This window comes from Pleurodeles waltl, chromosome 5 (genome assembly GCF_031143425.1).
Source record: "Pleurodeles waltl isolate 20211129_DDA chromosome 5, aPleWal1.hap1.20221129, whole genome shotgun sequence".
In the NCBI taxonomy this organism is placed as follows: domain Eukaryota; kingdom Metazoa; phylum Chordata; class Amphibia; order Caudata; family Salamandridae; genus Pleurodeles; species Pleurodeles waltl.
The window spans coordinates 524,985,954-525,011,571 of NC_090444.1; the positions used below are offsets into that span (position 1 = coordinate 524,985,954).

Here is a 25,618-nt window from a genome sequence, read left to right on the forward strand (position 1 = left end):
TTGGAAGGCAGGAGACAGGCCGGTGAGTTTCTGGAGCCAAGGCAGTTGTCGTCTTCTGGTCTTCCGCTGCAGGGGTTTTCAGCTAGGCAGTCCTTCTTCTTGTAGTTGCAGGAATCTAATTTTCTAGGGTTCAGGGTAGCCCTTAAATACTAGATTTAAGGGCGTGTTTAGGTCTGGGGGGTTAGTAGCCAATGGCTACTAGCCCTGAGGGTGGGTACACCCTCTTTGTGCCTCCTCCCAAGGGGAGGGGGTCACAATCCTAACCCTATTGGGGGAATCCTCCATCTGCAAGATGGAGGATTTCTAAAAGTCAGAGTCACCTCAGCTCAGGACACCTTAGGGGCTGTCCTGACTGGTCAGTGACTCCTCCTTGTTGCTTTCTTTGTTCCCTCCAGCCTTGCCGCCAAAAGTGGGGGCCGTGGCCGGAGGGGGCGGGCAACTCCACTAAGCTGGAGTGCCCTGCTGGGCTGTGACAAAGGGGTGAGCCTTTGAGGCTCACCGCCAGGTGTTACAGCTCCTGCCTGGGGGAGGTGTTAGCATCTCCACCCAGTGCAGGCTTTGTTACTGGCCTCAGAGTGACAAAGGCACTCTCCCCATGGGGCCAGCAACATGTCTCTAGTGTGGCAGGCTGCTGGAACTAGTCAGCCTACACAGACAGTCGGTTAAGTTTCAGGGGGCACCTCTAAGGTGCCCTCTGGGGTGTATTTTGCAATAAAATGTACACTGGCATCAGTGTGCATTTATTGTGCTGAGAAGTTTGATACCAAACTTCCCAGTTTTCAGTGTAGCCATTATGGTGCTGTGGAGTTCGTGTTTGACAAACTCCCAGACCATATACTCTTATGGCTACCCTGCACTTACAATGTCTAAGGTTTTGTTTAGACACTGTAGGGGTACCATGCTCATGCACTGGTACCCTCACCTATGGTATAGTGCACCCTGCCTTAGGGCTGTAAGGCCTGCTAGAGGGGTGTCTTACCTATACTGCATAGGCAGTGAGAGGCTGGCATGGCACCCTGAGGGGAGTGCCATGTCGACTTACTCGTTTTGTCCTCACTAGCACACACAAGCTGGCAAGCAGTGTGTCTGTGCTGAGTGAGAGGTCTCCAGGGTGGCATAAGACATGCTGCAGCCCTTAGAGACCTTCCTTGGCATCAGGGCCCTTGGTACTAGAAGTACCAGTTACAAGGGACTTATCTGGATGCCAGGGTCTGCCAATTGTGGATACAAAAGTACAGGTTAGGGAAAGAACACTGGTGCTGGGGCCTGGTTAGCAGGCCTCAGCACACTTTCAATTGTAAACATAGCATCAGCAAAGGCAAAAAGTCAGGGGGCAACCATGCCAAGGAGGCATTTCCTTACACCCGTCAAACATACACCTCGCTTCTATGGTGGAACAATATAAATTTAAACCAAGGGCGGCTTTTCCAAGACCCAGTGCCTCAATACGTGTAAAGAAATGGCTCCCTGTTGCAGTTACCCCCCACTTTTTGCCTGATACTGATGTTGACTTGACTGAGGTGTGCTGGGACCCTGCTAACCAGGCCCCAGCACCAGTGTTCTTTCACCTAAAATGTACCATTGTCTCCACAATTGGCACAACCCTGGCACCCAGGTAAGTCCATTGTAACTGGTACCCCTGGTACCAAGGGCCCTGATGCCAGGGAAGGTCGCTAAGGGCTGCAGCATGTCTTATGCCACCCTAGGGGCCACTCACTCAGCACAGACACACTGCTTGCCAGCTTGTGTGTGCTGGTGGGGAGAAAATGACTAAGTTGACATGGCACTCCCCTCAGGGTGCTGTGCCAACCTCACACTGCCTGTGGCATAGGTAAGTCACCCCTCTAGCAGGCCTCACAGCCCTAAGGCAGGGTGCACTATACCACAGGTGAGGGCATAGGTGCATGAGCACTATGCCCCTACAGTGTCTAAGCAAAACCTTAGACATTGTAAGTGCAGGGTAGCCATAAGAGTATATGGTCTGGGAGTCAGTCAAGATCGAACTCCACAGCTCCATAATGGCTACACTGAATACTGGGAAGTTTGGTACCAAACTTCTCAGAATAATAAACCCACACTGATGCCAGTGTTGGATTTATTAAAAAATGCACACAGAGGGCATCATAGAGATGCCCCCTGTATTTTACCCAATTGTTCAGTGCAGGACTGACTGGTCTGTGCCAGCCTGCTGCTGAGACGAGTTTCTGACCCCATGCGGTGAGAGCCTTTGTGCTCTCTGAGGACAGAAACAAAGCCTGCTCTGGGTGGAGGTGCTTCACACCTCCCCCCCTTCAGGAACTGTAACACCTAGCAGTGAGCTTCAAAGGCTCAAGCTTCGTGTTACAATGCCCCAGGGCACTCCAGCTACTGGAGATGCCCGCCCCCTGGACACAGCCCCCACTTCTGGCGGCAAGTCCAGGAGAGATAATGAGAAAAACAAGGAGTCACTGGCCAGTCAGGACAGCCCCTAAGGTGTCCTGAGGTGACTCTGACTTTTAGAAATCCTCCATCTTCAGATGGAGGATTCCCCCAATAGGGATAGGTGTGTGCCCCCCTCCCCTCAGGGAGGAGGCACAAAGAGGGTGTAGCCACCCTCAGGGCTAGTAGCCATTGGCTACTAACCCCCCAGACCTAAACACACCCCTAAATTCAGTATTTAGGGGCTCCCCAGAACCTAGGAACTCAGATTCCTGCAACCTAAGAAGAAGAGGACTGCTGAGCTGAAAAACCCTGCAGAGAAGACGGAGACACCAACTGCTTTGGCCCCAGCTCTACCGGCCTGTCTTCCCCCCCCCCCCCCCCCCCCCCCCCTTCTGAAGAAGCTGCTCCAGCGACTCTTTCCCCAGGGACCGCGACCTCTGAATCCTCAGAGGACTGTCCTGCTCTAGAAGGACCAAGAAACTCCAGAGAACAGCGGCTCTGTTCACCCAAGACTGCAACTTTGTTTCCAAAGGAGCAACTTTAAAATGACTGCGTTTCCCGCCAGAAGCGTGAGACTTGCAACTCTGCACCCGACGCCCCTGGCTCGACTTGTGGAGAACAAACACTTCAGGGAGGACTCCCCGGCGAGACCGTGAGTAGCCAGAGATGCCCCCCCCCCCCCCCTGAGCCCCCACAGCGACACCTGCAGAGGGAATCCCGAGGCTCCCCCTGACCGCGACTGCCTGACTCTAAAATCCCGGCGGCTGGAAAAGACCCTGCACCCGCAGCCCCCAGCACCTGAAGGGACGGAACTTCAGTGCAGGAGTGACCCCCAGGAGGCCCTCTCCCTTGCCTAAGTGGTGGCTACCCCGAGGAGCCCCCCCTTGCCTGCCCCGCTGAAGAGACCCCTTGGTCTCCCATTGGAAACCCGACGCCAGTTTACACGCTGCACCCGGCCGCCCCTGCGCTGCTGAGGGTGTACTTTCTGTGTGGACTTGTGTCCCCCCCCTGGTGCCCTACAAAACCCCCCTGGTCTGCCCTCCAAAGACGCAGGTACTTACCTGCTGGCAGACTGGAAACGGGGCACCCCCTTCTCTCCATTGAAGCCTGTGTGTTTTCGGCACCTCTTTGACCTCTGCACCTGACCGGCCCTGAGCTGCTGGTGTGGTAACGTTGGATACCAAACTTCCCAGTTTTCAGTGTAGCCATTATGGTGCTGTGGAGTTCGTGTTTGACAGACTCCCAGACCTTATACTCTTATGGCTACCCTGCACTTAGTGTCTAAGGTTTTGCTTAGGCACTGTAGGGGCATAGTGCTCATGCACCTATGCCCTCACCTGTGGTATAGTGCACCCTGCCTTAGGGCTGTAAGGCCTGCTAGAGGGGTGACTTAACTATGCCACAGGCAGTGTGAGGTTGTCATGGCACTCTGAGGGGGGTGCCATGTCAACTTAGTCATTTTCTCCCCACCAGCAAGCACAAGCTGGCAAGCAGTGTCTGTGCTGAGTAAGGGGTCCAAAGAACACTAGTGCTGGGGCCTGGTTATCAGGGTCCCAGCACACTTTCAAATCAAAACTTTGCATCAGCAAAGGCAAAAAGTGAGGGGGTAACCATTCCAAGGAGGTGTTTCCTTACAGATAGTATATACAGAGCCAAGTTCCTACACCCCATCTGTGTGAGAGTGTCCTTTCCAGCATGGTTACCCCCATTTGTGCCCTGTTTGTCAGTGTTTTATTACTGTGTTACTTGGATCCTGTTAGGACCCCAGTGCTCATAGGTTGTGGCCTACTTGTCAGTCTGTTTCACTGTCACTGGACTTCTGCTAACCAGATCTCCAGTGCTTATGCTCTCTCTGATTCCAGATTTATACTTGCATACTGGTAACTCAGTATTCTAGTATTCTACTCCAAATTGGTATACTGGACCCCCCCCCCCTCCCCCCCCCCAATAAGTTCCTCCTACATGGTACCTAGATACCCAAGGCATTGGGGTTCCAGGAGAGCCTGATGGGCTGCAGCATTTCTTTTGCCATCCATAAGGAACTCATACACACACTTCAGCACTGCCATTGCAGCCTGGGTGAAATAAGTGACCTGGTGCAGTGAACGTGGCTCTGAAATAGTGCATACACTATATGTCGAACCTTCAGACACTGAAGGCTACGTGCATAGTACCGGTGTGTGAGGACACACCTGCACTAGCAGAGGTGCCCCATGTTGTCTAGGCCCATTATCCCAGACTTCGTGAGTGCGGGGACGCCATTATAAGTGTGCACCATATATAGGTCAATATATCTGTCTGTCTCACTGGTTGCATAATCCCATGCACTCTGGGGGCTCCACCATGGACCCCCAGTACTGCTGTACCAGCCTTCTGAGGTTTTCACTGCAGCCACCTCAGACTGGCTTCTGCTCTACTGGGGCTTGAGCAGCTCAATCCCAGGAAGGTAGAACAATGCATTTTCTTTGAGGGGTATTACACCCTCTCCCTTTGGAAATAGGTATTGCAGGTTTGGGAAGGGTATCCTCCCAGAGCCTCTGGAAATGCTTGAAGTAGACAGATGGTCCCCTTATTGCATAATCCAGTCTACACAGATTCAGGGACCCCCAGTCCCTGCTGTGGCACGAAACTAGACAAAGGAAAGGGGAGTGACCGCTTTTCTGTCCACCACCCCCAGGGGTGGTGCCCAGGCACCTCTCTGCAGCAACGACCAGTAGTCTGGTCCCCCCCCCCCCCCCCACCCCCCCCCACACACACAACAACAAGCATGGATCCTGGAACACAGGTGGTGGACTAAAGTGGCCCTCACTATCTAAAGGTCCAGCTGTCCAAATTTGGTGGAGGTAAGAGCTTTCCTCCCCATGCCAGACAGTACCCCTGTGCACCGCGTTTTTTTGCAGCTCCTAGGGCTTTTATGTGCTTTTCTAAAACTTCATTTGTGCATAGCCTAGCCTAGGCCCCCAGCACTGTATCCTGTGACACTTGGCTCCCTAAGTTTGGCGCGGTGGGATCCCTTTGTGTAGTGCTGGGACTGCCATTTGCAACTCGTTTGTCCCCGTGCTGTGGGACTCCTGTGTGTGTGGTGCCTGGTCTTCTGAGGGCTCAGAGTTGCAGAGAGCCCCCTCTGTCTTCCCCTCCTGGGTAGAGTCGACCTGGTGCTTCCTGAGACATGAGTTTTGTGTTTATCAAGGCTTGTTGACAGAATCCAGCGATGCAAACCAGACTACATCCATCCATCCGGCGTGGGATATCTTCTGCACCAACCAAGAACCCACATCTATATTTTTTGGTGCAATACAGACTGTCTTTTCACCGGTGGTTATTTTTTTCCACCATCATCCAGGTTAGCAGGGGCTCCTGTCCTCCCTGGAATTTTCGGTGCTTCTTGGACTTGGTCCCCTTCTTCCACAGGTCTTCAGGTCCAGGGATCCATTTTTAGTGTCTTAGTCTCTTCTGGTTCTTGCACGGTCTTCCACCACGACTTCTAGTGTGTTTTAGGAAACTTGCTGTTCTCTTCCAGGGGAATCCTCATCAAAGTCATAAACATTGAATATTCCCGCACTTGTGCGGGGACCCTGGAGCATATATAAAATACACATTTAAAGTATGAAATATGTACGAAAAATATATATAGCATTTTTAGTAGACAACTTTTCATACTAAACTCATATATACATGTGTAAAACAGCAATGCAGACTATAATCATAAACAGGCTAAAATGCTTTATTTCTATGGAGTTTTTTTTTTTTAAATTGTTCTCCAAATTACAATAAGAGAAAAAATATCTACTAAAACCACACCACTGAGCCCAGGGAAATCAGCAGTAGTAATCATCAGAGAAAAAAGATAAAAAACTACATTGAAAAACACTAGAGCATTCTTAGTCAATAGGCTGCATGCAGGTTAACACAGGAGAACCATAAAAACGTTGGCACCGTGCCTTTAAGACCCTGAGCACCTCCAGTATCCAACCATGCCTTGGGGGTGAAGGAGAGGTGACAGTTGGTTCACAGTTAGGTCAGTTCTTTTTTCTGGCTTCTTCTGAGAGGATCCTGGAGCATTGAGCTCTGTTTTTCTGAGTTTTTTTCTCAGAAAAATACTTTAGAACAGCGTTTTTTCCTACTTTACTCGACATCTAACATTGTCTGAGTTTGGAAGTTTTTTCCTGACAGAAAAATGCCTTCACTTTTTGTGAAATGCCCTTCCTGTGGGAAGAAGGCCCGGTCAGATCCACACACTCTGTATTGTGTGCTTGCCTCAGAGTCACTGCCCTGACACTTGCAAACACTGCAAGAACATGTCAGAGGATTCTGAAGGACAGGGAAAAAATCTGGCTTCATGGGCTTCACGAGAGGCAGAAAACATCATCTTTTTCGCTTCCCAGGCAGCCAACAAGCCACTCTCAGGAGAGACAGGCTAGATCGACGTCAGCAGGTAGCAAGATACCTGTTTGTTCCCAGTCAACATCGTCGCTGCCACCATCTCACCGCCATAGATCGCCGTCGACAGTGACCCGACCGACGTCGAAGGATACGGCGTCGAGAGAACATGGCCACTGCAGGGGCATATCTCCGTTGACAGCAACCCGCCGATCGACGTAGAGCCATTACCGGCGTGCCCATTCGCTGCCGAAGGCCTCGCACTCCTCGATGTCAAAGGCGACGTCGAAATCGCCCCAGCGGCCAGAGCGAGGACATCCGCCGTCAGCTGCCCGCCGCTCTAAGTCGAGGCACAAGACGGTGAGCAGGTCGCTGTCCAGAGATCGCCGTTCGACGTCAAGACACAACGTCTAGACGGGAACAACCGGCGGCGCTCCCTTAGTCATTACGGCTGTCGACGTCGACTCAGGTTTTACCTGTCTTGCAGGGAGCAGAACATCGGCTTCCACCAGCAGAAAAGACCACTCCATCTCCAGTGGTCTCCATAAGAAGTGGTTCATCTCGGTCGAGAGCGGCATCGTCGGGGCATGTCTCACCCATCAATTTGTCACCAAGATGGTTGGAGAGCCTTAACAGACCAACGGCCTCCCCGGATTCGCAGTATTCAAGGATGTACTCTCCTGCCTCTCTCCTGAGAACACCATCACCGACAGCGCGGGCAGGACGGGCTCGTTCTGCTTCTCGCCAGCCGACCACGAGGCCTGGGCGCTCTGCTACAGCGTCTCGCAGCAGGTCATGTTCCCAGCGACGATCTAGGTCACGATCAAGACACAGAAGGTTGCCCTCTTGGTCATAGTCGGGGTCATCCGTCAGACGATACTCCCCCACCTTAACAGATTCTCCACCAGCTAGGGTTTCACCGGTGGACGACATCACTACTTTTAATGAGGTGTGTAGGAAGTTGGCTCTGTATGTGCTATTTCAAAGTAAGGAATAGCATGCACAGAGTCCAAGGGTTCCCCTTAGAGGTAAAATAGTGGTAAAAAGAGAATACTAATGCTCTATTTTGTGGTAGTGTGGTCGAGCAGTAGGCTTATCCAAGGAGTAGTGTTAAGCATTTGTTGTACATACACATAGACAATAAATGAGGTACACACACTCAGAGACAAATCCAGCCAATAGGTTTTGTTATAGAAAAATATCTTTTCTTAGTTTATTTTAAGAACCACAGGTTCAAATTTTGCATGTAATATCTCATTTGAAAGGTATTGCAGGTAAGTACTCTAGGAACTTTGAATCATTACTTTAGCATGTATACTTTTTACATAAAACACAATAAGCTGTTTTAAAAGTGGACACAGTGCAATTTTCACAGTTCCTGGGGGAGGTAAGTTTTTGTTAGTTTTGTCAGGTAAGTAAATCACTTACAAGTCTTAGGTTTGGGTCCAAGGTAGCCCACCGTGGGGGGTTCAGAGCAACCCCAAAGTTATCACACAAGCAGCTCAGGGCCGGTCAGGTGCAAAGGTCAAAGAGGTGCCCAAAACACATAGGCTTCAATGGAGAGAAGGGGGTGCCCCGGTTCCAGTCTGCCAGCAGGTAAGTACCTGCGTCTTCGGAGGGCAGACCAGGGGGGTTTTGTAGGGCACCGGGGGGGGGGGACACAAATCAGCACAAAAAGTACACCCTCAGCAGCGCGGGGGCAGCCGGGTGCAGTGTGCAAACACGCGTCTGGTTTTCAATGGAAGTAAATGAGAGATCAAGGGATCTCTTCAGCGTTGCAGGCAGGCAAGGGGGTTGATCCTCGGGGTAGCCACCACCTGGGCAAGGGAGAGGGCCTCCTGGGGGTCACTCCTGCACAGGAGTTCCGTTCCTTTAGGTGCTGGGGGCTGCGGGTGCAGGGTCTTTTCCAGCCGTCGGGAAATGGAGTTCAGGCAGTTGCGGTCAGGGGGAGCCTGGGGATTCCCTCTGCAGGCGTCGCTGTGGGGGCTTAGGGGGGACAACTTTGGTTACTCACAGTCGTAGAGTCGCCGGAGGGTCCTCCCTGAGTTGTTTGTTCTCCACCAGTCGAGTCGGGGTCGCCGGGTGCAGTGTTGCAAGTCTCACGCTTCTTGCGGGGAGTTGCAGGGGTCTTTAAATCTGCTCCTTGTAACAAAGTTGCAGTTCTTTTGGAGCAGTGCCGCTGTCCTCGGGAGTTTCTTGTCTTTTTTCGAAGCAGGGCAGTCCTCAGAGGATTCAGAGGTCGCTGGTCCCTTGGAAAGCGTCGCTGGAGCAGGTTTCTTTGGAAGGCAGGAGCCAGGCCGGTAAGTCTGGGGCCAAGGCAGTTGGTGTCTTCTGTTCTTCCTCTGCAGGGGTTTGTCAGCTCAGCAGTCCTTCTTGTTAGTTGCAGGAATCTAATTTTCTAGGGTTCAGGGTAGCCCTTTGTAGGAAGTTGGCTCTGTATGTGCTATTTCAAAGTAAGGAATAGCATGCACAGAGTCCAAGGGTTCCCCTTAGAGGTAAAATAGTGGTAAAAATAGATAATACTAATGCTCTATTTTGTGGTAGTGTGGTCGAGCAGTAGGCTTATCCAAGGAGTAGTGTTATGCATTTGTTGCACATACACATAGACAATAAATGAGGTACACACACTCAGAGACAAATCCAGCCAATAGGTTTTTATATAGAAAAATATCTTTTCTTAGTTTATTTTAAGAACCACAGGTTCAAATTCTACATGTAATATCTCATTCGAAAGGTATTGCAGGTAAGTACTTTAGGAACTTCAAATCATCAAAATTGCATGTATACTTTTCAAGTTATTGACAAATAGCTGTTTTAAAAGTGGACACTTAGTGCAATTTTCACAGTTCCTAGGGGAGGTAAGTATTTGTTAGGTTAACCAGGTAAGTAAGACACTTACAGGGTTCAGTTCTTGGTCCAAGGTAGCCCACCGTTGGGGGTTCAGAGCAACCCCAAAGTCACCACACCAGCAGCTCAGGGCCGGTCAGGTGCAGAGTTCAAAGTGGTGCCCAAAACACATAGGCTAGAATGGAGAGAAGGGGGTGCCCCGGTTCCGGTCTGCTTGCAGGTAAGTACCCGGGTCTTCGGAGGGCAGACCAGGGGGGTTTTGTAGGGCACCGGGGGGGACACACGTCCACACAGAAATTTCACCCTCAGCAGCGCGGGGGCGGCCGGGTGCAGTGTAGAAACAAGCGTCGGGTTCGCAATGTTAGTCTGAGAGATCTCGGGATCTCTTCAGCGCTGCAGGCAGGCAAGGGGGGGGTTCCTCGGGGAAACCTCCACTTGGGCAAGGGAGAGGGACTCCTGGGGGTCACTTCTCCAGTGAAAGTCCGGTCCTTCAGGTCCTGGGGGCTGCGGGTGCAGGGTCTCTCCCAGGCGTCGGGACTTTGGATTCAAAGAGTCGCGGTCAGGGGAAGCCTCGGGATTCCCTCTGCAGGCGGCGCTGTGGGGGCTCAGGGGGGACAGGTTTTGGTACTCACAGTATCAGAGTAGTCCTGGGGTCCCTCCTGAGGTGTTGGATCTCCACCAGCCGAGTCGGGGTCGCCGGGTGCAGTTTTGCAAGTCTCACGCTTCTTGCGGGGAGCTTGCAGGGTTCTTTCAAGGCTGCTGGAAACAAAGTTGCAGCCTTTCTTGGAGCAGGTCCGCTGTCCTCGGGAGTTTCTTGTCTTTTCGAAGCAGGGGCAGTCCTCAGAGGATGTCGAGGTCGCTGGTCCCTTTGGAAGGCGTCGCTGGAGCAGGATCTTTGGAAGGCAGGAGACAGGCCGGTGAGTTTCTGGAGCCAAGGCAGTTGTCGTCTTCTGGTCTTCCGCTGCAGGGGTTTTCAGCTGGGCAGTCCTTCTTCTTGTAGTTGCAGGAATCTAATTTTCTAGGGTTCAGGGTAGCCCTTAAATACTCAATTTAAGGGCGTGTTTAGGTCTGGGGGGTTAGTAGCCAATGGCTACTAGCCCTGAGGGTGGGTACACCCTCTTTGTGCCTCCTCCCAAGGGGAGGGGGTCACAATCCTAACCCTATTGGGGGAATCCTCCATCTGCAAGATGGAGGATTTCTAAAAGTTAGTCACCTCAGCTCAGGACACCTTAGGGGCTGTCCTGACTGGCCAGTGACTCCTCCTTGTTTTTCTCATTATTTTCTCCGGCCTTGCCGCCAAAAGTGGGGCCTGGCCGGAGGGGGCGGGCAACTCCACTAGCTGGAGTGTCCTGCTGGGTTGGCACAAAGGAGGTGAGCCTTTGAGGCTCACCGCCAGGTGTGACAATTCCTGCCTGGGGGAGGTGTTAGCATCTCCACCCAGTGCAGGCTTTGTTACTGGCCTCAGAGTGACAAAGGCACTCTCCCCATGGGGCCAGCAACATGTCTCGGTTTGTGGCAGGCTGCTAAAACTAGTCAGCCTACACAGATAGTCGGTTAAGTTTCAGGGGGCACCTCTAAGGTGCCCTCTGGGGTGTATTTTACAATAAAATGTACACTGGCATCAGTGTGCATTTATTGTGCTGAGAAGTTTGATACCAAACTTCCCAGTTTTCAGTGTAGCCATTATGGTGCTGTGGAGTTCGTGTTTGACGGACTCCCAGACCATATACTCTTATGGCTACCCTGCACTTACAATGTCTAAGGTTTTGTTTAGACACTGTAGGGGTACCATGCTCATGCACTGGTACCCTCACCTATGGTATAGTGCACCCTGCCTTAGGGCTGTAAGGCCTGCTAGAGGGGTGTCTTACCTATACTGCATAGGCAGTGAGAGGCTGGCATGGCACCCTGAGGGGAGTGCCATGTCGACTTACTCGTTTTGTCCTCACTAGCACACACAAGCTGGCAAGCAGAGTGTCTGTGCTGAGTGAGAGGTCTCCAGGGTGGCATAAGACATGCTGCAGCCCTTAGAGACCTTCCTTGGCATCAGGGCCCTTGGTACTAGAAGTACCAGTTACAAGGGACTTATCTGGATGCCAGGGTCTGCCAATTGTGGATACAAAAGTACAGGTTAGGGAAAGAACACTGGTGCTGGGGCCTGGTTAGCAGGCCTCAGCACACTTTCAATTGTAAACATAGCATCAGCAAAGGCAAAAAGTCAGGGGGCAACCATGCCAAGGAGGCATTTCCTTACACCCAGGAACTGTGAAAATTGCACTAAGTGTCCACTTTTAAAATAGCTATTTGTGAATAACTTGAAAAGTATACATGCAATTGAAATGATTCAAAGTTCCTAATGTACTTACCTGCAATACCTTTCAAACAAGATATTACATGTTAAATTTGAACCTGTGGTTCTTAAAATAAACTAAGAAAATATATTTTTCTATAACAAAACCTATTGGCTGGATTTGTCTGAGTGTGTGTACCTCATTTATTGTCTGTGTATGTACAACAAATGCTTAACACTACTCCTTGGATAAGCCTACTGCTCGACCACACTACCACAAAATAGAGCATTAGTATTATCTATTTTTACCACTAGTTTACCTCTAAGGGGAACCCTTGGACTCTGTGCATGCTATTCCTTACTTTGAAGTAGCACATACAGAGCCAACTTCCTACAATTGTTTTTTTCCGCTGTCGGGTTCGGACGTATTCCTTTTCGCTCCGTGTTTCGGTTCGGAAAGTTAGTCAGAATCTCGGAAGAAAGCGTCGGTATTGTTCCGTTCGGTATCGGGATAGTTAGGTACATCGACACCGATCATCGGAAGACTTTGGGGTAGCTTCGATCCCCCATCGGGGCCTGGTCGGCCCGACCACGTGCGACATCGAAGCCGATGGAACGGACCCCGTTCCGTTTCTGCCCAAAATGTCACAGTAAGTATCCTTATACAGATCAGCACTTGGTCTGTAACTTGTGCTTGTCCCCCGAGCACAAGGAGGATACCTGTGAGGCCTGTCGAGCCTTCCGGTCCAGAAAAACACTCCGGGACCGAAGAGCCAGGCGTCTACAAATGGCGTCCACGCCGACAAAACAACGTTTCGACGACGAAGAGGAAACATTCTCGGTTCCGGACTCAGAATCCAGAGACTCCGACGTCGAACAACAACAAACAGTGAGTAAGACGTCGAAAATAAAAACCATCTGTAAAGAAATGGCTCCCTGTTGCAGTTACCCCCCACTTTTTGCCTGATACTGATGCTGACTTGACTGAGAAGAGTGCTGGGACCCTGCTAACCAGGCCCCAGCACCAGTGTTCCTTCACCTAAAATGTACCATTGTATCCACAATTGGCACACCCTGGCATTCAGATAAGTCCCTTGTAACTGGTACTTCTAGTACCAAGGGCCCTGATGCCAAGGAAGGTCTCTAAGGGCTGCAGCATGTCTTATGCCACCCTAGAGACCCCTCACTCAGCACAGACACACTGCTTACAAGCCTGTGTGTGCTAGTGAGAACTAAATGGGTAAGTCGACATGGCACTCCCCTCAGGGTGCCATGCCAGCCTCTCACTGCCTATGCAGTATAGGTAAGACACCCCTCTAGCAGGCCTTACAGCCCTAAGGCAGGGTGCACTATACCATAGGTGAGGGTACCAGTGCATGAGCACTGTACCGCTACAGTGTCTAAACAAAACCTTAGACATTGTAAGTGCAGGGTAGCCATAAGAGTATATGGTCTGGGAGTCTGTCAAACACGAACTCCCCAGCACCATAATGGCTACACTGAAAACTGGGAAGTTTGGTATCAAACTTCTCAGCACAATAAATGCACACTGATGCCAGTGTACATTTTATTGTAAAATACACCCCAGAGGGCACCTTAGAGGTGCCCCCTGAAACTTAACCGACTATCTGTGTAGGCTGACTAGTTTTAGCAGCCTGCCACAAACCGAGACATGTTGCTGGCCCCATGGGGAGAGTGCCTTTGTCACTCTGAGGCCAGTAACAAAGCCTGCACTGGGTGGAGATGCTAACACCTCCCCCAGGCAGGAATTGTCACACCTGGCGGTGAGCCTCAAAGGCTCACCTCCTTTGTGCCAACCCAGCAGGACACTCCAGCTAGTGGAGTTGCCCGCCCCCTCCGGCCAGGCCCCACTTTTGGCGGCAAGGCCGGAGAAAATAATGAGAAAAACAAGGAGGAGTCACTGGCCAGTCAGGACAGCCCCTAAGGTGTCCTGAGCTGAAGTGACTCTAACTTTTAGAAATCCTCCATCTTGCAGATGGAGGATTCCCCCAATAGGGTTAGGATCGTGACCCCCTCCCCTTGGGAGGAGGCACAAAGAGGGTGTACCCACCCTCAGGGCTAGTAGCCATTGGCTACTAACCCCCCAGACCTAAACACGCCCTTAAATTTAGTATTTAAGGGCTACCCTGAACCCTAGAAAATTAGATTCCTGCAACTACAAGAAGGACTGCCCAGCTGAAAACCCCTGCAGCGGAAGACCAGAAGACGACAACTGCCTTGGCTCCAGAAACTCACCGGCCTATCTCCTGCCTTCCAAAGATCCTGCTCCAGCGACGCCTTCCAAAGGGACCAGCGACCTCGACATCCTCTGAGGACTGCCCCTGCTTCGAAAAGACAAGAAACTCCCGAGGACAGCGGACCTGCTCCAAGAAAAGCTGCAACTTTGTTTCCAGCAGCCTTAAAGAACCCTGCAAGCTCCCCGCAAGAAGCGTGAGACTTGCAACACTGCACCCGGCGACCCCGACTCGGCTGGTGGAGATCCGACACCTCAGGCGGGACCCCAGGACTACTCTGATACTGTGAGTACCAAAACCTGTCCCCCCTGAGCCCCCACAGCGCCGCCTGCAGAGGGAATCCCGAGGCTTCCCCTGACCGCGACTCTTTGAATCCTAAGTCCCGACCCCTGGGAGAGACCCTGCACCCGCAGCCCCCAGGACCTGAAGGACCGGACTTTCACTGGAGGAGTGACCCCCAGGAGTCCCTCTCCCTTGCCCAAGTGGAGGTTTCCCCGAGGAAGCCCCCCCTTGCCTGCCTGCAGCGCTGAAGAGATCCCTAGATCTCCCATTGACTTCCATTACAAACCCGACGCTTGTTTCTACACTGCACCCGGCCGCCCCCGCGCTGCTGAGGGTGAAATTTCTGTGTGGGCTTGTGTCCCCCCCGGTGCCCTACAAAACCCCCCTGGTCTGCCCTCCGAAGACGCGGGTACTTACCTGCAAGCAGACCGGAACCGGGGCACCCCCTTCTCTCCATTCTAGCCTATGTGTTTTGGGCACCACTTTGAACTCTGCACCTGACCGGCCCTGAGCTGCTGGTGTGGTGACTTTGGGGTTGCTCTGAACCCCCAACGGTGGGCTACCTTGGACCAAGAACTAAGCCCTGTAAGTGTCTTACTTACCTGGTTAACCTAACAAATACTTACCTCCCCTAGGAACTGTGAAAATTGCACTAAGTGTCCACTTTTAAAACAGCTATTTGTCAATAACTTGAAAAGTATACATGCAATTTTGATGATTTGAAGTTCCTAAAGTACTTACCTGCAATACCTTTCGAATGAGATATTACATGTAGAATTTGAACCTGTGGTTCTTAAAATAAACTAAGAAAAGATATTTTTCTATACAAAAACCTATTGGCTGGATTTGTCTCTGAGTGTGTGTACCTCATTTATTGTCTATGTGTATGTACAACAAATGCTTAACACTACTCCTTGGATAAGCCTACTGCTCGACCACACTACCACAAAATAGAGCATTAGTATTATCTCTTTTTGCCACTATCTTACCTCTAAGGGGAACCCTTGGACTCTGTGCATGCTATTCCTTACTTTGAAATAGCACATACAGAGCCAACTTCCTACACCATCGAAAAAACAAAAGCCCAGGGGACGCCACTGCCAACAGGCCATGGCTCGACCCATAAAACCGGCAAGCCATCGAAGGCGCCGAAAAAGGGCACGCCCATAGCGAAGACACTCTACTCCGGTCGAGGAACCGCCATGGAGCAACCTCGGAGCCGAGATAGCGGCTCCGAGAAGCAAAAACAAGATGCCGGCACCGAAAAACATCGGCACCGAGACACACTGCCGAAAGCCACAAAAATTCAGTCTGTACCGAAGCCGAAAAAAGATTCTCTCTCGGCGCCGAAAAGTTCCACACCTCCTTCCTACACAGAGGAACAAGGAATAAGTGGCCAGATGCACAGATTTGGACAAGAGCTCCAAAGTGTAGAATCAGACTACACACAAAAGAGACTGTACATCCAACAAGACACAGGGAAGATATCAACCCTTCCCCCAATAATGAGAAAAAGAAGGATCGGATTTCTCAAGGATGACTCACAACCACAAGCCAAAGTGGTTAAAGTCACACCTCCGCCCTCTCCACCACAACAGGCATCGCCGGCACAAACTCCGCCACAAATGCACTCACCCGCGCAAACTACTATAAGTCAAGATAATCAGGATCAAGACGCTTGGGACCTATACGACACCCCAGTGCCGGACAATGATCCCGATTCATACCCCACAAAGCCGTCACCGCCAGAGGACAGTACCTCATACTCGCAACTGGTGGCTAGGGCAGCAGAATTCCACAATGTCCAACTGCATTCCGATCCTATAGAGGATGATTTTTTATTTAACACCCTCTCGGCTACACATAGCCAATATCAATGTCTCCCAATGCTACCTGGGATGTTACGGCACGCAAAACAAATTTTTGAAGAGCCCGTAAAATCAAGAGCCATCACCCCAAGGGTGGATAAAAAATACAAACCACCACCCACAGACCCAGTGTTTATTACTTCGCAGTTACCACCTGACTCCGTAGTAGTAGGGGCAGCTCGCAAAAGAGCAAATTCCCATACATCTGGCGACGCCCCACCTCCGGACAAAGAAAGCCGAAAATTTGATGCGGCAGGAAAAAGAGTAGCATCACAGGCAGCCAACCAGTGGCGCATTGCAAATTCTCAAGCGCTGCTAGCCCGATATGACCGCGCACACTGGGATGAGATGCAACTTCTCATAGACCATCTTCCCCAGGAATACCAAAAAAGGGCGCAGCAAATAGTTGAAGAGGGACAAACGATCTCAAACAATCAAATCCGCTCTTCAATGGACGCAGCCGATACTGCAGCGAGAACAGTCAACACTGCTGTCACCATAAGGAGACACGCTTGGCTCCGCACTTCAGGGTTCAAACCTGCAATCCAGCAGGCTGTCCTTAATATGCCCTTCAACGAGAAACAACTTTTTGGCCCTGAAGTGGACACAGCCATTGAAAAACTTAAAAAGGACACAGACACGGCCAAAGCCATGGGCGCACTCTACTCCCTGCAGAGCAGAGGCTCTTTTAGAAAAACTCCATTTAGAGGGGGGTTTCGTGGCCAACCCACAGACCCCACCAGCCAACAAAAAAGAACCACACCATATCAGGGTTCATTCCAAAGGGGAGGTTTCAGGGGATATAGAGGGGGTCAATTCCCAAGGAGTAGGGGAAGATTCCAGACTCCAAAAACACCTCCACCTAAACAGTGACTTTCAAGTCACAACACATTCACTCAACACCAGTGGGGGGGAAGACTAAGCCAATTCTACCAATCTTGGCAGCAGATTACAACAGACAATTGGGTATTAGCAATAATCCAACATGGCTATTGCATAGAATTCCACAAATTCCCACCAAACATCCCTCCAAAAACACGCAATATGTCACCACAACATTTAGAACTTTTAGGACTAGAAGTTCAAGCACTATTGCAAAAGGATGCAATAGAGTTAGTACCAGTACAACAAAAAAACACAGGAGTTTACTCCCTGTACTTTCTAATTCCAAAAAAAGACAAAACATTAAGACCAATATTAGATCTCAGGACACTAAATACCTACATCATATCGGACCACTTTCACATGGTCACACTACAAGACATCATTCCACTGCTCAAACAGCAAGATTACATGACCACATTAGACCTAAAAGATGCGTACTTTCATATACCGATACACCCTTCTCACAGAAAGTACCTAAGGTTCGTATTCAAAGGAATACATTACCAATTCAAGGTGTTGCCATTCGGAATAACAACTGCACCAAGAGTATTCACAAAATGTCTAGCAGTAGTAGCAGCACATATCAGGAGACAACAAATACATGTGTTTCCTTACCTAGACGATTGGCTAATCAAGACCAACACAGTAAAAGTGCACAAACAACACCACATGTCATACAAACCCTTCACAAACTGGGTTTCTCCATCAACTATACAAAGTCACACCTCGAACCGTGTCAGACACAACAATATCTAGGGGCTACCATCAACACATCAAAAGGAATTGCCACTCCAAGTCCACAAAGAGTTCAAGCATTCCACAAGGTAATAAGTGCTATGTTTCCAAACCAAAAGATACAAGCAAAATTTGTGCTAAAACTTCTAGGCATGATGTCATCATGCATAGCCATTGTCCCAAACGCAAGACTACACATGCGACCCTTACAACAGTGCCTAGCATCACAATGGTCACAAGCACAGAGTCATCTTCTAGATCTGGTGTTGGTAGACCGCCAAACATACCTCTCGCTTCTATGGTGGAACAGCAACAATTTAAACAAAGGGCGGACATTTCAGGACCCAGTGCCTCAATACGTTATAACAACAGATGCTTCCATGACAGGGTGGGGAGCACACCTCAATCACCACAGCATTCAAGGACAATGGGACGTACACCAAACAAAATTTCATATAAATTACCTAGAACTGTTAGCAGTATTTCTAGCGTTAAAAGCCTTTCAACCCATAATAACACACAAATACATTCTTGTCAAAACAGACAACATGACAACAATGTATTTAAACAAACAAGGAGGAACACACTCAACACAATTGTGTCTCCTAACACAAAAAATATGGCAGTGGGCGATTCACAACCACATTCGCCTAATAGCACAATTTATTCCAGGGATCCAAAACCAACTAGCAGACAACCTTTCGCGAGATCACCAACAAGTCCACGAATGGGAAATTCACCCCCAAGTTCCGAACAATTACTTTCAAATTTGGGGAACACCCCAGATAGATTTATTCGCAACAAAAGAAAACGCAAAATGCCAAAACTTCGCATCCAGGTACCCACACCGCGAATCACAAGGCAATGCTCTATGGATGAGTTGGTCCGGGATATTTGCATACGCTTTTCCCCCTCTCCCTCTCCTTCCATATCTAGTAAACAAATTGAGTCAAAACCAACTCAAACTCGTAGCACCCACATGGGCAAGACAACCTTGGTATACAACTCTACTAGACCTTTCACTAGTACCGCATGTCAAACTACCCAACAGACCAGATCTGTTAACACAACACAAACAACAGATCAGGCATCCAAACCCAGCATCATTGAATCTAGCAATTTGGCTCCTGAAATCCTAGAATTCGGACACTTAGACCTCACACAAGAATGTATGGAGGTCATAAAACAAGCTAGAAAAGCTTCCACTAGACACTGCTATGCATCTAAGTGGAAAAGATTTGTTTGCTACTGCCATACCAATCAAATCCAACCATTGCATGCCTCTACAAAGGACATAGTGGGATACTTACTACATTTGCAAAAAGCAAACCTCGCTTTTTCATCTATAAAAATACACCTCGCAGCAATATCTGCTTACCTACAAACTACTCATTCATCGTCTCTATTTAGAATACCAGTTATTAAAGCATTCATGGAAGGGCTAAAAAGAATTATACCACCAAGAACACCACCAGTTCCTTCATGGAACCTTAACATCGTCTTAACAAGACTCATGGGTCCACCTTTTGAACCCATGCATTCCTGTGAAATGCAATATCTAACGTGGAAAGTCGCATTTCTCATTGCAATCACATCCCTCAGAAGAGTAAGTGAAATACAGGCATTTACCATACAAGAACCATTTATTCAAATACACAAAAATAAAATAGTTCTAAGAACAAATCCAAAATTTCTACCAAAAGTAATCTCACCATTCCATTTAAATCAAACGGTAGAATTACCAGTGTTCTTCCCACAGCCAGATTCCGTGGCTGAAAGGGCACTACATACATTAGACATCAAAAGAGCACTAATGTACTACATTGACAGAACAAAGCTAATCAGGAAAACAAAACAACTGTTCATAGCTTTTCAAAAACCACACATAGGAAATCCAATCTCTAAACAAGGCATTGCTAGATGGATAGTCAGATGTATTCAAACATGCTATCTTAAAGCCAAGAGAGAATTGCCTATTACACCAAAGGCACACTCAACCAGAAAGAAAGGTGCTACAATGGCCTTTCTAGGAAACATTCCTATGAGCGAAATATGTAAGGCTGCAACCTGGTCTACGCCTCATACATTTACTAAACACTACTGTGTAGATGTACTAAATGCACAACAAGCTACAGTGGGCCAAGCTGTACTAAGAACATTATTCCAAACTACTTCAACTCCTACAGGCTAAACCACCGCTTTTAGGGGAGGTAACTGCTTTATAGTCTATGCTAAACATGTGTATCTGCAGCAACATATGCCATCGAACTGAAAATGTCACTTACCCAGTGTACATCTGTTCGTGGCATTAGTCGCTGCAGATTCACATGTGCCCTCCCGCCTCCCCGGGAAGCCTGTAGCCGTTTAGAAGTAAATCTTAAATCTTAAACATTTGTACATTTGTAAATAATTATTATAAACTTTTTATGTACATACGTATTCACTCCATTGCATGGGCACTATTTATAGCAAACAACTCCAGCCTCACCCTCTGCGGGGAAAACAATCTAAGATGGAGTCGACGCCCATGCGCAATGGAGCCGAAGAGGGAGGAGTCGTTCGGTCCTGTGACCAAAAAAGACTTCTTCGAAGAAAAACAACTTGTAATACTCCGAGCCCAACACCAGGCAGCGGACTGTGCTAAACATGTGAATCTGCAGCGACTAATGCCACGAACAGATGTACACTGGGTAAGTGACATTTTCATTATCCAGTATTGGTATCTTTCATAAAGTCAGATGTGACCCACCCTCCTCCCCTTAGACGCTCGCATTTCCTCTCCGGTCAAGCTTTTCACTCTTGTGCTAGAAAATCTGAGGGAAGGAGCTTCTCTGGAGAGTGTTCTACAGGGTGCTGGTGCCTGATTGGCCAGCAGGCAGGTTTGGGTCCTTTTCACAAAAGGACTTGGATTAGGCTATGAGTGGCTGGTGTTTCCATTATAGCCTATAGAAAAAAAAAATTATTTGTTAATTACTATTTTATGTACTGTGGGACTCCCACTTCGGGGATGATTCAAGCATGTGAATTTATGAAAGATACCAATACTGGATAACTGTACTTACAGGTAAGTAACTTGTTTTCTTCTGGCCTCAGAGCACAAAGGCTCGCACCCCAAGAGGTCATAAACTCTTCCCTCAGTGGCAGGCTGACACAGACCAGTCAGTCCTGCACTGAAGCATTGTGTAAAATACAGGGGCATCTCTAAGATGCCGTCTGCATTTTGTATTAAATCCAGCACTGGCATCAATGTGGGTTTTTTGTTCTGAGAAGTTTGATAGCAGACTTCCCAGTATTCAGTGAAGCCATTATAGAGCTGTGGAGTTTGTTTTGACCAACTCCCAGACCATAAACGTAATATGGCCACACTGCACTTAAAATATCTAAGAATAGACTTAGACTGAGGGGGATGCCATGTCGACTTAGTCATTTTCTCCCCACCAACACACACAATCTGCAACGGCAGTGTGCATGTGTTAGGTGAGGGGTCTGTTAGGGTGGCACAACACATGCTGCAGCCCTTAGGGACCTTCCCTGGTCAGAGGGCCCTTGGTACCACTGGTACCTCTTACAAGAGACTTATCTGTGTGTCAGGGGTGTGCCAATTGTGTAAACAATGGTGCTGGTGCCTGGTTAGCAACAAGGAGCCATTTTCCTACAGGTCTCTTTACAGCAGTTAAGCAGTTGGTTAGGGAGATGGGCTCAGATTAAAGAGCAGTGTTTCTTCTGAAGATCAAGGCCTTGATATGCAAAATAAAGAGCACCTCACTTTTTATCTTCTGCTTGTACTGCTGCTTTATCCTCTAATTTACTGTTGAAATTTGCATTGCTGTTTTAAATCATTGGTATGTGGTATATATTTATAATGAATGCTTAGAAATACATTTTCTGTATTAACTGTGCTGTCATAACATTGTTTTTTCATCTTTGGTTATTAGGACAGTATTTTCGCCTGTTCCCATGTTGAGGGATCTAACACAGAACTCCGCAGTCAGGTATGTGGATAATTATCTTTTTGTTAGTGCCTGCCTGCTTATGTTAATGTAAGTTATTAAGAGGAAAAACATGCTTTTTTAGTAGGTCTAATACATGAGGGGTTGTTTATTTTCAGTTTAGGCCACTTTTTCAAATCTGTGTGGTTGAAGAGGGTCACACATTTTAAAAGAATAGCCCAGATGTAATGACCTATCCAAGAAATGTATCAAAATAAATTTAGAGGCCAAGATTTAGAAGTTAAAAACCAGATGGTAGTCAGCATAGATGAATACTAGTCCAATAATTCTATGTATTGGCCTGTCTTCCTTCTTCATGCCCCATAGATCAGCGAATGCCAGATTTTGATCAGCCTTCCTTATTTTTGGCATGTTTCTATTGGACTTAAACAAATGTCTTTGCTTGTCATGGACTCAGGTTTTGAATGTGTAAAGCCAGTTAATATTTCAGGATGTTACATAAATGACAGCAGGATTTTGGGCGGCAGTACCACCTAGTGTGGGTAACTGAGTCTGATCCTACACCATGTAAAGCTGTCAGCCTAACCCTTCTGAATAACTAGCAGCACCTCACTGATACCAAAGGTAAGAGTGGTTTGTGGCAGCCTGTCGCATGACACTATTCAGGAAAGCCCTGGTGGAACGGATTGTACCCCTTTCTCTCAGATACACAAGTGTCATACATGCAAAGAAATTACAGAAGCAGAATCTTGGTTCAATGTACATTTTATTGAAGCAACTGTGTTCTATGTAAAAAGGCATGAATTGTGATTGAGGATAATGAAACACAGCGTTCTATCAGCAGTAACCAGGAAAGTAAAACACAAGAAAATTCCCACCATATTGTGACACTAGTATCCCTAATATCCCTACCTGCACCACTGTTTCTACTTGAGAGCAGGTAGCAGTGGTAGCCCTAATCCACCCTTCTGGTTCTGGGAAGGAAGCCCACCCTCATACCTGCATTCAGAGATAGAGGTCTTTTAGTCTGCTTGGAGTCCTCCCATGTAGATGAAGAGGAACCAAAAGGTTTCAGCAGAAACTACGATGACATGCAGCATGAGATGGCAAGCTGGCTGGAATATCCCCTCTACTCTGTTGTGGGCAGTGTGATATTTTATGATATTTTAAGCACTGCCCTGACAACACATTTTTCTGTGTTGTGTAAGGTAGACAGTGGCAATACCCGGTAAATGTCATGTACAGCCTTGGTTTGAGCACAGGATGAAAATGTCATGCAAAGAAATAAATAAAGTCTGCGTGGAAGGGCACCTGATAAAAGAATGAAAAACATCTCCACTAAGATGAAGCTTTCCTAAAATAATAGGGATAAAACAGAAATGTAACTAGGTGAGATGGTACAGGCCTCAGGCCTCAGGCCCAGGACTAAATGTGCCAATGTAAATGCTAAAATAACCTTTCAACTCCTTCACCATTGTCGGTTCAAAGGTGCAGAGGTCTATAATAAAAACACAACACTAAAATCACCTTTCCTACATTAATAACTAAAAGCAATCAAAAATATATTGAATGAGACAAAAAGCCCATTTTGGACAAGCAAAACAGACCAAATCTGAGCCAAATTAAAGCGGTCAATTTAGAATTTCCGAAACCCGAACATCAGTTAAGGCCAAATGACCGCAAATCAATTTATTATTTTTATTTTTTTAAATAGCCAATATCCTTAATTATGGATTACAGGAAAGGCCCCACTTCGGCAGATGGTAAAGTAACCAGTTGCTTGATGAGGAAAGTGAGGGAGCACTCATGCTCTGTTGCCTCAGCCATTGTGCCGACCGAGACTGTTTCCTGCGCCGTGCCAGATGTTGTAGCACCAAGAGCCACTTCATCCACAAGTGGCAGCTTATAGGAAGCTTACCGTAGCAATTAGTGCATATGTGGTGGTGAACCCTCATCAAGAATACCAACAGACCAGCATTCCCAAGCAGGTATGCGCTGCATGGGTAAGACTTTCGGTGCCTGTTCGAATGGGCACCACGAACATCAAAACTTCCTTGTCGAAATTTGCACCAGAACAACCATCAGGAGAATCCTCTCCTATTAACCCACGGGCCCCCAAACCACGTTGTGCAAGGCCATCCCTGACCTTGTCACCCCCCTTAGCCATCGACAACAGACTACCTAGACCTGAATTTCCATGTAGAGTGGGACGACTCCTTGTGGTCCTCCACACTTGGATGACCTTAGTCACTAACAGACCATGCCCTGAACCTCTGCATCAACAACAATCTCACTTTCAAACAGATAAATGCAGTGGCCTCCCCCACCTTCCACAAACTCTGCATGCTATGAAAGTTCCCCCTTGAAACCAGAAAGACTGTCACTCAAGCCATCACCAGCAGACTTGACTATGGAAAAACTCTCTATGCTGGACTCCCTGCCCATCTCATTCACCGCCTCCAGACTATCCAGAATGCAGTTGTGAGACTCGTCCTAGACCTTCCCAGAAGAACCCACATCACCCCCCCCGCCCCCCCCCCCCCCCCCTCCTCTCAAGAGGTCTTTTTCCCAACTCTTAGTTGCAGGCTGGCACAAACTGGTCAGTCTCATACTAACAGACAAGTTTCTGACCCCATGGGGTGAGAGCCTTTGTACTCTCTGGGGCCAGAAACAAAGCCTTCCCTGGGTGGAGGTGCGCCTCCCTGCCGGAACTTTAACTTAGTGATGAGCCTTCAAGGGTCAGGCCTCCTGTTACAGTGCCCCAGAGCACTACAGCTAGTGGAGATGTCTACATCCCGGACCAAGCCCAACTTCAGGCAGGATCAAGCGAAGATTCCAGTCGCCATAAAGGTACCCCTGCATCTGCAGCCCCCTGGCTTGGGAAATCCAACTGATGGCCCGACATCGTACAGCAGGCTCCTTTCCTACTTCTCCAGCCTTTGGTTTTCCACATCAGACTCCTTGATCCTGCCTGGAGAATCTTTGGGTTCCCCCATTGAAAAGAATTGGGTGTCCGATGCTGCTCGCACCCGGCTGCCCTTGTGCTGCTTAGGGTGTTTAGTGCAGTGACCCTCGGAGGGGAGTCCGGGCTAACCCTCCGTCCGGAGAGCCAGCAAAAGTAGTCGCAGCTCCCACCGGTAACCCACTGGCAGCAGGCACAGTAAGTTGCAGTGAGGCCCAGTTAGCACAACTGAAGGGGAGTCCCATGCCACTGGAGCAGCAGAGACTGTCCTTGCAAGGATGAAATGCTGGTGGCTCTGGCTACCTGGACTCTGAAGATCCCTTGGAGCAGGAGTCAACGAGCCTTGGTTGCTGCAAGAGCCGAGGTTCACAGGGATACTGTCATGCAAGGAGAGGCAAGGGCTCATCCTCTGCCAGGTTGGACAGCAAGTAGAGTGGACCAAGGGGACCACTCAGAGCCACAACTTGTGTTGGGGGGGTTTTCCTGGAGCTGAATGGCAGAAGATCCAGCAGTTGGTCGTCATTGTCTTAGGTGGCTGCAGATGCAGGGGAGTGACAACTTCCCTCCAAGGGAGATTCCTTCTGGCTTTTTTTGGTGCAGCTGAAGTCTCTCTGACCTCTACCCTCTGGCTTAGGAGGGTCTACCATAGGGGTGACTTAGTGACCTGGTGCAGTGACCAGCACTGAAGGAATGCATGCACCTTTTCATGCAGGCTGCAATGGCAGGCCTGCTTGCACAGTTTG

At 48.8% G+C, this 25,618-nt stretch overlaps 1 protein-coding gene across 1 annotated transcript in view; it reads left to right on the plus strand.

The window, feature by feature from the left end:
- Positions 1 to 25,618, plus strand: part of XRN2 (5'-3' exoribonuclease 2) — a 705,538-nt gene that overhangs the window by 395,933 nt on the left and 283,987 nt on the right. The window contains exon 27 of the mRNA XM_069234351.1: positions 21,899 to 21,955. Coding sequence (XP_069090452.1) covers positions 21,899 to 21,955 — 57 coding nt within the window. The remainder of the gene's footprint in view (positions 1 to 21,898; positions 21,956 to 25,618) is intronic.